Source organism: Rutidosis leptorrhynchoides, chromosome 1 (assembly GCF_046630445.1).
Source record: "Rutidosis leptorrhynchoides isolate AG116_Rl617_1_P2 chromosome 1, CSIRO_AGI_Rlap_v1, whole genome shotgun sequence".
Lineage (NCBI taxonomy): Eukaryota > Viridiplantae > Streptophyta > Magnoliopsida > Asterales > Asteraceae > Rutidosis > Rutidosis leptorrhynchoides.
Window position 1 is genome coordinate 677,903,044 of NC_092333.1, and position 13,858 is coordinate 677,916,901.

The following is a 13,858-nucleotide window of genomic DNA, read 5'->3' on the forward strand; positions in this document are numbered from 1 at the left end:
AGAATAGTTGTTGTGAATGTTAAATCTATCACTTTCACTAGTGATAGACAAAAGGTAAGCCATAAACTAGTACTTTGGTTTGTTTGATTTTCATTGAGAAGTTGTAAAATTAAATTAAGGTTCATGATCTGATATTGATGAAGATGAAGGTAAGATTTGATTTTACTTTAGTAAAAAGATCAGAGTGTTCATCATGTGTTTCTCACGTGATTAACGTAAACATTAACGATTGTTAAATTCTGGGATCATTCATGTTTTATATTAAAAAGTTGAGATCAATAGTATCGTTTTAAACTTTAGTCTGTAACCCGATTTCTGGAATATGAATCATGATATTTTTTCTGAATAAAATAAAAAACAATATCACACTCCGTGTATGTTAGTGGTCAGAAATGTACTAACCTTCTTCAAAGGCAATGTATGTATTTAAAATTAATTGTGGGTATATTTTATAAATTTTCATAACGACTATTACATGCATTAAACATTTTATCACCGTCTTTGGTGATGTGGCGATGATATCTTAGCTAACGTGGTGACTTACGTAATTTTCACGTCGTCAATAATATTAATATTGGCTATTGAATGAAATTGGATATTGTATATTTTGAAATAATTAATCTGTAAAATTATTATGGAGTATTTAATCTTGTCTATTAAGTCAATATTAAAATTAAATTAATTTAAAATTATCTAATTAATATGTGTCATAAATCCATATGATAAGATCATTACTCGTATTACATGTTTAATTTAAATCTCAACAATAATCTCTATTAATATGGTATTTTGTTTTTTATGATCAACTAAAATTAAATATGCAATAATATTTTTTTCATACGTTTTAATACTGTTTTAATTAATGTAATAATTTAAGTGATAATGATATGATATGATTTTATCTCAACAATTTTTTTGGGTGAACGGTTTGAATACCAAAATCTAGTACTGTTGTACCGCGTAACACGTTGGTCAAATTAAGTCAACCAGCTGCTCCTACCTGTGTAACCGCACGTTGGTTGTTGCTTCTTACATTTATTACCCTTGTTTTTAGTACAAGTTTAAAAATGTGACCTTCGACAATATCATAGTGTTCAAACGTGATTTCATTTAATATTGACAATGCGTATCATGTTTAACATCATAATTTTTTTTAACGACAAAATACATAAAAGTATAACATCATAATTATCTTTAGAGTTGGACGTCACTGTTATTTTTTATCAGTATCTTCGATATTCGGCTTTAATTCACGTGTACTATTGTTCAATTAGTATTGGTCATTTTATAAAGTGTTAACACATCCCAATGTTTTGTTATGGAGGTGTCAACCTCTGAGATGAGATATTGTGCGAAGTTTGTTGTCTTTATTGCAAGTTCAGATTTGTTGGGTATTTTTAGTGGTTCGGGTATTAGCATCCTAATATCAGTTGAATGTTTTACATATATATTGTGTGTAGGCGTTCAGTACGGGGTTTGAGTATAGAGGCGAAATCTCATGAAGACCAAATAGGGTCATGACCGTCCCAACTTTTTGAGATGGTAGTGTTAGTTTAAGGATATTTCACGGGTTAAACACTTTTATTGATTACTAGCCCTCCTAATGTGAAGGTGAGTATTTGTAGGTTCAAAACCTAGGGAGTCCTAATGTTCAACAAGTGCCAATATAGTCAAACACACGTCACACTTTTTCTTTATTGTCTGTTTTTACTACCACATTATTAGGTCACTTGCTATCGTTCATTTATTTAACATACATTTTCCCTGTCATATCAGCGTCACATCAGAACAAACACTTTAACATTTCTTTAACATTCCTTTCACTAAACACTCACTATCATACACTCCATTTCCAATTAAAAATAATCATAAAATAAAAGATAAAAAAGAGAAAAGGGAATTAAAGAGAGAGGAAGAATACTTGTGGCCCCACATATATCCGTGAGAGCATGGTTAAGTTGCAGGGATGGCTGGCGATGCGAGTGGCGAAATGGTGTCTATCTCCGTGAGCAGGTGACGGCTGTTAACATGTGTGTTTCACGATCCATAGCAAACGGCCTAAAACATACACTAAAACACAAAGTTACTACTCTCCCTCTTGATTTACTATTTTCTTCTTACTCATATGTCCTTTCACATTTATTTTTTCCTTTTTTAATTTTCTTTTCATCCAAAGACCCAATCAACAATTTACAAGTTCCTTTAAATGACAAATATGCTCCCTATGGTGCATTGAAGAGCCAAATAAGACACCACTCAATGTCTCCACCCATTTATTAAAGTGTTTCTCACGGAGTCCTTTCTTCTGCTCGAACGGAAATTTGATCTTATTCGACGGGCATGTGGTTCTCTGGTTTCGGAGTTTCTTAGAGGTTTTTCGGGTACGAGAGGTTACTTTGATTTGCAGGCCTCGGGTTAGGTGCTGCTGGAGCGCCCGACGTTCAGTTTAGTGTGCGGATTTTGAGTAGTGGTGATCGCGGGGTTAGATACGAGCCCGGTTTTATGTAGTGTTTAGATTTATGTTTGGTGGTTGTACGTTTCTATTGCATCTTTCAATTTCATTTTCAATGTGCTCACTCTCTTTCAATTTTACCGTCCAATGTGTAGGACGATCAGAGCGAGACCTTTCAATTGTAATCGTTTGTGTACTCCACCGGATCTTTACGATCTTTATATATATATATATATATATATATATATATATATATATATATATATATATATATATATATATATATATATATTGGCTGAAAAAAAAAATGTGTCCACCCATTTACTTCACCCAACGACCCCACCCATTACTTTTTAACATTTCTTTTCTTTCAGTTTTATAGCAAATAAATTTTCCTAATCATGGAACATTTTCTTTTCCCTTTTAGTTAACAAAAATGACTGTGCTTACAAATTTTTCTGCTAACAACATTTTCTTAATTTTTTTGGTTAACAAAAATGACTTTGATTTTTACAAAAAATTTTAAATTTAGTTCCATATCAAGTTTAATTCACTGTGAATAAAATACATAACTATCGACTTTGGTGTTTACATTTTAATTAATTTTGTTTTTTAACAAAATTTTTAAATTAGTTTCATATCAAATAGTTATCTTTTTTTAATGTAAATTGTATTTAAACTATTTATTATTTGGTAAATGCAAAAGAAAACGTCGTCGCTGTCGCAACGCGCGAGTTCGTTTACTAGTTATTATCTAAATTCATATTACGTCCTTTTTTTTAACGACGATATCGAATACTCTCATTTGTCACACACACGCGTTAGGAGGAAACCCAATTTGCGACGATGTTGGCAATACCATCTAAGGTTGGGAAAACCGTCCCAGAGACCTTCTCAAATCGCATTAATGTTAGCAGTACCATCAAAGGTTGGAAACTCCCTGTTTAGAGTGAGGATTGAACCTACCCAAGTTGAATTTCACCCCAATACCACTCAATTTAGCCCCTTCTTATTATCAATGATGTACATTACATAATAATTATTTAGCCCCTTATTATTAAAAGATGATATAAAATAATTTTTAATTTATTACTTCGTATAATTGAAATTGAAAATAGAATGTTGATAAATATATTTTAAATTTATTACTTCGTATAATTATATTTTAACTGTACATAACTAAATATATTTTACTGTATCTTATTGTACAACTTTATAAAATATGCTTGATTGTGTACAAATAAAAACTAGTAGTATACAAACCCCTTTCAAAATATCACTTCCCCATTTAAAAAATTATTTTGGTCTCTGGGTGGTCGTGTAGCTGGAGTACAAGTTAAAATAACAATAGGAGTATGAAATGAAATGGGCAAGAATGTTCTGTAGTGGTATGGTCGGCGCAGGTCCGTTAGTACCCTGTTAACTTCCTTACGTGGCACGTGGTTATCAGTAACGCTGCGTTGACGGTCCCGTTATCTTCCGTCGTATTCCCCACCCTATTGTATATAACTTCATCAGCCGCTCGTTTTATCGAATCTCCATCAATTTCTTCTCCTAAATCCTGAAATTTCATACATCACCCAAGTCCCCAAATCCCCCACAAAAAAACAAAAAGATAAACATCTATCTATCATATCATACATAACGCACATGTATAAAAGTTCACAAATTACAGGTCCGATCTTATCAATCAGCAGTTACACCTGATCCTAAAAAAAGTTTATCGTTAAAGGTACGTTCAAGACTCATCTGCCACCTGTTTGTTTTAATGTTTGAGTGTTTTTTTTTTTTTTTTTATTTAAATTCCGGAGTACTTTTATTTTTTTTAATTTTCAGGTCTATTTTCTGAAATTACACTGTAGTTTAATTCAGGAAACTTCAAGATTTGTGTATAAACTCGTTTCTTGAAATGCTTAAGTGAAAAAGTTATGATTCTTACCCCTTACCTAAAACTTTCCATTTGTTGGTTTACTTATTCATTAAGAGAGTCAAAGAGTTGATTTTTTTAATGGGGTTTGGTTGGTAGTTGAAATATATTATAAAAATAAAATGACATATTTGATCGTATCTAAATCTAATTATAATTTTTAAGAATTTATGATGTCGGAATCCTGTCCACACCTGCACAGGTCATATTATTAGTTTTTTTGGGTCATTGACATAGATTACCACGGAGTAGTTAATTTATTAATTTTCTTCTTTTAGTTTTTCAGAGTCGTTGATTAATTAGTTTAATTTTTTGTCTATCTTTCATGAATTTAGGGAGCTCTTAGCGAAATTATTGAAAATTATTACATTAATTTCTTGACACGATTCAAACATAGGTTGCTGATCAAAGATTATATGTAAGAAAGTTATGTATTGCCATCTTTGTATCATTGCAGATCAATAAAGTAATTTTAATGTGTCTGGTAAACATGATAGAATTCCACAGTAATTATTTATAAACCTGGGCTTGGTTCTATGCAAGAAAATTATAGATTCAACTATCTATTATATTTGATCTTACTTTTTTTTTTTTTTTTTTTTGGTTTTCATGTGCTGATTGTTTGTTAGATTGGTAGATGTATATAACAATAATCAATTATATTTACAAAAAGCAGTAACTTTATCTAGAAGTATTCTTATAATTTTCAATTTCATTGCAGACTTATCTGTGTATTAAACCCTTAAGTTGGTCCATACAGCTTCCAGTTGTTTCAGCAAACAATCAAAATCCAACCTTGCTAACCAGCAAATGAAGTACAACATCTGATGCTTGTCTGATAGCATGGGCCCAGAAAAATTCTATGCTTACAGATTGACTGGTCAAGGCTTACCTTACTCTCCTTCTTACCCTCGAAAGCCAGTGGGTCCCACACAGCTAAACGAGTCTCTAAAGTCTGAAGTACGAGACTCCCCGAATTGTCCCTTTGTAAGCCCGTTCGATTCAGAGACATACACTACATTGAGCTCAGGTGCTAGTCCTTCGTCCCTTGAAGATTGTAGCTCGTTTAACCAATCAGGCTCGTCTAATATCGTGCAAATTGGTGGTACTCAGTACATGAAAAATGCTCTTCTGGATATAGAGACTACTCTAATGGGTCCAGATGACGAAGTATCCACGCCCATGAACCATTTATCGGGTCAAACCAGGTGGGCCCAGGCCCAACAGCTGACCTATGAACCCACTGGTTCAGACCTGGTGCACCCCCAGGCTGTATATGGTCCAAGATACAGTCTTTCAAATAACAATAACAACAATAATCTAAAACAATTGCTTATTGCATGTGCAAGTGCTTTAGCCGGGAACAAAATTAACGAGTTTGAGGTATTAGTTGGACACGCACGCGCTGTCGTGTCTATCAACGGCGACCCGATTCAGAGGCTAGGTGCGTATATGGTCGAGGGGTTGGTTGCTAGGCGGGAATTATCAGGGAGTCATATATATCAAGCCCTAAAATGTCGTGAACCTTTGGGGAAAGATTTACTTTCTTACATGCACATTTTATATGAAATTTGCCCTTATTTGAAATTCGGGTATATGGCTGCAAACGGGGCTATAGCCGAAGCGTGTAGAAACGAAGACCGTATCCACATTATAGACTTTCAAATAGCTCAAGGGACTCAATGGATGACTCTGTTACAAGCACTTGCGGCTCGACCAGGTGGGCCACCACATGTTCGTATCACCGGGATCGATGATCCCGTTTCGAAATACGCGCGTGGAGATTGTTTAGAGGTAGTTGGAAAACGGTTAGAAATGGTGTCACAAAAGTTTAATATTCCAATTGAGTTTCATCCGTTACCGGTTTACGCCCCGTTTGTAACTAAAGAGATGCTTGATGTTAAACCGGGTGAAACATTGGCGGTTAACTTCCCGTTTCAGCTGCATCATATGGCGGATGAAAGTGTCGATGTGAATAACCCGAGAGACGAGCAGTTACGTATGGTGAAGTCGCTTTCACCGAAAGTGGTTACGTTAGTTGAGCAAGAATCGAACACGAATACGGCTGCTTTTTTTCCTAGATTTGTTGAAGTTCTTGATTATTACTCTGCGATGTTTGAGTCGTTGGATGCAACTTTAGCACGTGATAGAAGGGATAGAATAAATGTTGAACAACATTGTTTGGCTCGAGATATAGTTAATATTATAGCGTGTGAAGGTAAGGAGAGAGTTGAGAGACACGAGCTTTTTGGGAAGTGGCGGTCTAGGTTAACAATGGCGGGTTTTAAACAGTATCCGTTGAGTTCGTATGTGAATTCTGTTATCAGAAACTTGTTGAAGTGTTACTCGGAGCATTATACGTTGATTGAGAAAGATGGAGCTATGTTTTTGGGATGGAAAGATAGGAATCTTGTAGCTGCATCTGCTTGGCACTGAGTGTTGATGAAAATGGTAAGTTGATAGGCGTAATCTGATGTTGGTTTTAGTATTGTTTTTTGTTGTTGTTGTAATCATAATGACCCTTAAAGAAGATTTGTGTATTTGACATATAGAGGTGGGGGGGTTTGGTTAGTAATGTTATAGTTATAAATATAAATACATTTCTTTATTTATTGTTTGGTAGAGTTGTATTTAATGAATAACTGAACCGATGCTTGCAGGATATTTCTATGTAGTTTGAGTGGTTGAATAACTGGGAAGTATCATTTTAAGTTTCCGTTAAGCTCCGTTTGGCTCACGGAATCCAATGGGATTCCGGTGAAATTGGAATTGAATTTAGACACGACGCGTGTCTAACTTCAATTCCAATTCCAACGGAATTCTATTGGATTCCGTGGGCCTTAGAATGACAATAATGTGTCAAAAGAATATAAATCGGTAGAGAGAAGTACAAAGTAAATTGCAGATAAAATGGTGGGTTTTGGACTATAACACCAATCTATCCACTTAATTAACTTATTCCATTAGCTAATCAAGTAAATAAATGACAATTTGATGATGTTGATGTTATTGAGTAGGATGTAGTTTGATTTGCTCTGTTTGCAGAGACACTATGTTCACTATAGATGTTATTGACAGTATTTTAATGTTTTTGTTTTGTGTGTCCGAGGTAAATAGTAGTAGTGTTAGTCTGCCGTAAAACCAGAGAAGCTAAATATTCATAGCGTTAACTTTGTATAACAACTCAAGACACTAGCTATAGATCTTTTACATAACAAATCACTACAATATTCAGTAAAGAAAAAAGACCTCTCAAGAATAAAATTAACTAATAACTGTAATTTTTGTTTCGGCAGTAAACATAATAAACAGGCCACCTGCAATATACTATCGTCAGTTCAACAAATCTTTATTATACAAGCATTGAGTACCACTCTTTCCCCAAATTTCATACTTTTTATGTTATGATTATTATAAAGTACTATTGGATACCTCATCTGGTGTGATACATTTTTAGGAATGTGTTTACCATTTGTTTTAGCGATTTTCTGCATCATGGCTTCATGAATTTTACCTCCAATGAGGTACCTGTTCAAGTAACCGGTTGAATTACATTACATAAATATTGATTTGAGAGTTTATTATTAAAACATTTTAGTTCTTAATAAATATTTCGTTGACGTGAAAGTAGAAATTAATTTTTTGTTTATTAAAAACGAGATACGTGAGGAAATAATATAAATTAAATAACCAACTCTATAATTTATAACGTCAGCTCGTATACACTACATTTTGATGAGAAGCTACCCACCGGTCAATCCTTACCCTTTATAACCAAAAAATTTCCATCCCATATTTTATGCAACTGTACCGTACACAACCAATGACGTCATCCCAAACAGAGGTCCTCCTTCCTGTCGAAAACCGCACAGCCAACGGTCATGGGCCCGAGGGACTCCCAGTAGACCAGATGCTAACCAAATATTGTGGTGAGTTTGGCTCATGGCAACTCAAGCATTTTGTTCTGACTTCTTTAGCATGGGTTCTTGAAGCCTTTCACACAATGGTTATGATTTTTGCTGACCAAGAACCCGGTTGGACATGTGAAACTGGTTCTGGGTGCGTATGGGACGCAGACAAGAGTGTTTGTGAGCTTGAGCCGGGCTCATGGAGATGGGATGGTGGTGAAGGGATGTCGACTGTGGCAGAGTGGGGACTAGTGTGTGATCAAAAGTATAAGGTTGGGTTGGTTCAAGCTTTGTTTTTTTGTGGCTGCATGTTAGGTAACTTGTCATTAACATTCTTACTATAAATTGGGATGGCAATGGAGAAAAAAACTTTTGTCCTGCGGGTATCTGTATGGGGTAAATTAAAAAAATCACCCGTGGACATGGGCGGATTCAGAAACTTTTTTCGATGGGGGCAAAACGTAAAGTAATGGAAAAAACGTCAAATTTAACACAAAAATACACTAAAAAAATTTTGATCGTCGGAGGCGGCTGAACCCACTTGATCTCCCCTCCCTCCGCCCCTGCCCGTGGGTATGGGTCCGTTAAAATATTATGTCCATTTACGGGTCATGGGCAGATTATGGGTATATCATACCCGCTACGACCTGTGAATTCCCGTCTGAGCAATGAGTGTATCCGTTAACCCGTATACACAGCTAGAATCTGGGGGTCTTGGAAACGGTCAAAAGATTACCCGTTAACGGGTAAACGGGTCCCGAAATAATGACGGGCGGGTCACGAACTTAAGGGATCCGTTTCAGCCACTAGCGGGTGCCTAAATGTGAACTCCTTAAATAAGTCAGACAACGTTGGATACTAAGCTTAATTTTACTGTCGAGAATATAAGTAAAGAGTGATGCTATAGTTAAAAAAAATTGATGAATTACTAGGTGTTCATCACGACCCGTAATAGCTATCTAAATGTACATATATATAGTTACTTTCTATGTTCTTTAGGGAATTATCGAGTTTAAACATCAAACGATTCTACATAAATCTATAAGTTGAATGTAATAGTTCATGCTTTATGATTTAGGAATGTAGTAGCGGTGAATCAAGTAATGCGTTATTCTTACTGTTCTGCGGAGTAATAGAAAAATAGGTGCAAAATCTTGACCGCTAATTTTTGACCGCTTATTTTGGGTAGCAGTTGCATATGAATTCATATAGTTTATGATCGACAAGCAACTAATTAAATATTGACGTTAGTTGATTTTCTCATTGATCTTTTTATATAAAAAACTCGCATCACATTATTGCTCTCGAGTATATATGATACTTACGCATGTGTATATTAATTGTACAATAATTAAGTTTTGAATAACAATGGGCACGAACAGTTATATATATATATATATATATATATATATATATATATATATATATATATATATATATACCCGTTTTGACTTGCACATTAATGTACAAATGTTTACGGCGTGACGTTGAAAAAACTTCTATATATTTGGTGAATTTGAAGAAAAAAAGAACTTAAAAAGAAGAAAACCTGTTCATCTTGACCTTTTCATATTGTCTTTTTCAAATTGACAAACTATAAAAGAAAAGATATTTGTTTAACTAAACAAACCCATAATCACCAAGATGGATCTTATTATGCAGGTGCTGGAATATTTGGTCACTTATCTGATTCAAAACTGGGAAGAAAAGGATCACTTACACTTGTTTGCATTTTAAACTCTATATTTGGCCTACTAACATCTATTTCGTCCAACTATTGGACCTATGCCCTTCTTCGTCTACTCACCGGCTTCAGCGCTGGTAGTACCGGCCTATGTGCCTTTGTTCTTGCCACCGAGCCCGTGGGCCCCAACAAACGTGGTATTGTTGGCATGTCCACATTCTACTTCTATTCAATCGGTTTAGCCCTTCTCTCGGGCATAGCTTACACATTCCAATCATGGCGCTCTCTTTATATCGCGTCTTCTATACCATCAATATTTTTCGTCTTTTTCATCCTTCCGTTCATCTCAGAGTCCCCTCGTTGGTACTTAATTCGCGGTAAAGTCGATCAAGCCATGCAAACCATGCACAAGATTGCTAAATCAAATGGAAATCACATTCCTGAAAATGTCTATATCACCCTAGACGAAGAAACTAATAATAATATTGGATTAACCGAGGACTTTGGAATCAAAGAGATAGTGACAGGATCATTGATAGATGTGATAAAGTCACCATTAACACGAAAAAGATTGTTTCTTGTTGCAGGAATTAACTTCACAAGCTCAATTGCCTATTATGGTTTGAACTTAAACGCTGTGAACCTTAAAACAAGTGTTTATCTTAGTGTCTTACTCAATGCTATTTCAGAGATGCCAGCGTATCTTTTAACTGCAATCTTGATAGATAGATTTGGTAGGAAGCCACTTGGATTTGGGACAGAATGGTTTAGTGGGATATTTTGTGTTATAGGCGGATGTTTGGGAAGCCAGGGATTTTGGAAAACGTTGAGAATGGTGTGCGGAGTTTTGGGGATAGTTGGGATGGCTGGGACTTATAATTTGTTGCATATATATGCCATGGAGTTGTTTCCAACGGTTGTTAGAAACGCGGCGCTTGGATGTGCAACACAAATGGGACAATTTGGGGCGATTTTGGCTCCTTTTGTGGTGGTTATGGGTGGTGGTTTGCCGTTTATGGTTTTTGGAGCTTGTGGAATTGTGGGAGGAATTCTTATATTGTACCTACCGGAGACATTAAACAAACCGTTGTATGATACTATGAACGGAATGGAGGATGGAGAGAATGAGTCAGATGTTCTTGTTTCGTAGAGGCCAAAAGCGATTGATAAGAATAAAAAACATGTTAGAGTTTATATAATCATCATTGTACTAGTCATTTTTACTAAGTAGACAAATCAACATCCTTGTGTTCTTGATTGTAATGTGTATGATGCTTAGTTTAAATAACAGATTTTTTTTTTTTTTAAACAGCTGGAAATATTATTAAAAACTAGCAAGAAGCTAGAACATTACAAAGATAATAAAGGAGTACATAACCAAACGTTCCAATTTATATTAGCTTTCCTATAACGCGAAGAAAGCCAATCGAAGGAGGAAAGAATAATCGAATCAATAATATGACATTTTTTGAACTTGAACGGGTCGAAAATACTACCGTTTCTGAAACGCCAAAGGGACCATAACGTAGCATAGCTAATGGCTTCCAAAATGATAGACTTTTCATGACTTTGAAACTTTGTCATAATCCATTGCCATAAAGCATCCACTGATTGTGTAACATCCCGCATTTTTCCGTTAAATTATTTTAACGCCCGTCTTTTTCTTTTTAAATAATACCCTTCGTATCTAGATTCGTATCCTTTGTTAAGTAACATTTTAAATATTCTCGTTATCGGAATTTAATATCTCCCGTACTCCCGTGAAATTTAAAATAATTCGTTCGGTTAATTCCCGCACCCGATTCATAGTTGAGGGACCAAACTTGCCAAGGGTTCAAACCTTTGACTAGGTCAAAGGGTCAAACCCTTTCCACCCTTTCATTATCACCTCCTCCATTTTATTACTTCCTCCATTTTCTCTCTAACTCCAAACACAAAGATTCATCATCCATTTATGATCTAGCGGGTATTTTGCAAAACAAATTACATATTTGAGCTCCTTACAACTTCCTCTTCGTTTTGGTACCAACTTCATCTCATTTGGGTAACATTTCTAAAACACTAGATTTCTTTAAATTCGTGTTCTTGACTTATAAAGTTGTTAATTAGCGTCTATGGCTCATTGTGATGTCGTGTATGTAATTTGTATGCTCGATTCGTTGTTTTTGGTGTAATTAGTTCAATATGGAAATTACTTGCTAAATCCTTGATTTTGGATGATCAAATGTTGTTAGATTGTTAAAGTGCATGTTTTAAAAGTGTTACTAGTATCATTAGCTTCGTTTTGATGTATAGGTTGATTAAGGAAACTCCAAGAACATGATTAGTGATTTTGTGAACTTGGATTAGGGTTTGATAAGCTTTACATGAACTTTTGATGCGTCAAATGCTATGAGATATTGTTGTTAAGTGTTTTGTTGCAATGTGTGTTTGATCACCTTCGAAACGGCATATCATACATGTAAAACGGTTGCCCGAATCATGAAATGCATATTTGGAACTTGAACTTTGACTATGGACGTTTAAATGCGGTTTTGGGGTGTGTAAGTGTTGAATTGCTTGATGAAATGTGTCTAGGTGTTTTCCTCGTCAAATTACCTTTCCGGTGATATAAAATACATGTTCTAATTGTTTGAGGTTTGTAATTTGGGTTGGTTTGATTGTTGGTTCGTGCACTTAGAGTTGCAGCAAACAGGGCCTGGAAACCAACCAGGACGCCGTCCAGAAACTCAGGACGCCGTCCCACTTCTAATACCTGGACGCCGTCTAGGTACTCAGGACGCCGTCCCACTCTTCAATATAGGACGCCGTCCAGCCATCTGGGACGCCGTCCTAATGGCCTAAAACTGGCTGTTCGCTTAGTCTTTTGACGAAAAATGTTTGGCATGTTCTAGACCTCAAATTCACGTGCAATTTGTTTTAACATGCTTATATATGAATAACTAGCATAGAAAATTTGTCCGAGACCCGACCCGACCATGTTGACTTTTCCGTTGACTTTGACCCGACCAAGTTTGACTTTTTGTCAAACTTAACCAAATACTTATGCAACCTTTCTAACATGATTATTTACTTGTAACTTGCATGAAACTTGACTAGTTGATTCACATGTTAATATAATCGAGTCGTAACGAGCCATAGGACTAATTGAACATCTTTGACCGTTTGTGTTTACCGTTATTGATATAACCTATATGTTTAGGTCAAGACTAGCCTTGTCTTTGCACACGTTTACTTGTTGAAGTACTTTTATAACTCTCGCACTCAAGGTGAGATCATAGTCCCACTTTTACTCTTTTTGAACTTATATTTGGGATGAGAAAACATAAACGATTCTTTTGAACTAAGTGAACACAAGAACGGGAAAACAAACATTCTACATACGAGTTTAGAACAAAAATCCTCAATTCGATTATCATTAGTTACACTTGCCGGGTGTAAGCGAGAACTTATGTTATATGGCCATATGGGTTGACAACCCTCATCTCTGACGGTTCGCTACCGTCTACGGATGAAATATATTTTCGAGAATCAGTGTTTGTTCTAGCACTATGGATGGGGTATACAATGGATGGAATGTTAAGCTTTGATAATTGGGTGCTCGTGAAACAAACTTTTGGAATGTATTACTATTATTTCTTTGATGCAAATCTTGTGGTTCACTTGTACTTACTTACTTAAACCTATGATTTCACCAACGTTTTCGTTGACAGATTTCTATGTTTTTCTCAGGTTTTGCACGATATGTGAAACATGCTTCCGCTTACTATTTGATACTTGCATCCGATGTCGAGTATACATGCATTTCATGGAGCGTCTTTTGACTTTACTTTAAACCGTGTCGCCTAGATTTCAATCGTACTTATAACGTTGTAACTTAACTTTTG

At 35.4% G+C, this 13,858-nt stretch overlaps 2 protein-coding genes across 2 annotated transcripts; both read left to right on the forward strand.

Moving 5' to 3' along the window:
- Positions 1-3,821: 3,821 nt before the first annotated feature.
- LOC139885993 (chitin-inducible gibberellin-responsive protein 1-like) lies at positions 3,822-7,043 on the forward strand. The gene is made up of 2 exons (XM_071869739.1): positions 3,822-4,184; positions 5,101-7,043. The coding sequence occupies exon 2, from the start codon at positions 5,223-5,225 to the stop codon at positions 6,813-6,815; it is 1,593 nt and encodes a 530-aa protein (XP_071725840.1). The 5' UTR covers positions 3,822-4,184; positions 5,101-5,222; the 3' UTR covers positions 6,816-7,043.
- Positions 7,044-8,202: 1,159 nt separating this feature from the next.
- Positions 8,203-11,121, forward strand: LOC139851675 (organic cation/carnitine transporter 4-like). The gene is made up of 2 exons (XM_071840779.1): positions 8,203-8,602; positions 9,950-11,121. Exons 1-2 carry the CDS (start codon positions 8,203-8,205, stop codon positions 11,119-11,121), a joined length of 1,572 nt encoding a protein of 523 aa, XP_071696880.1.
- Positions 11,122-13,858: the final 2,737 nt, after the last annotated feature.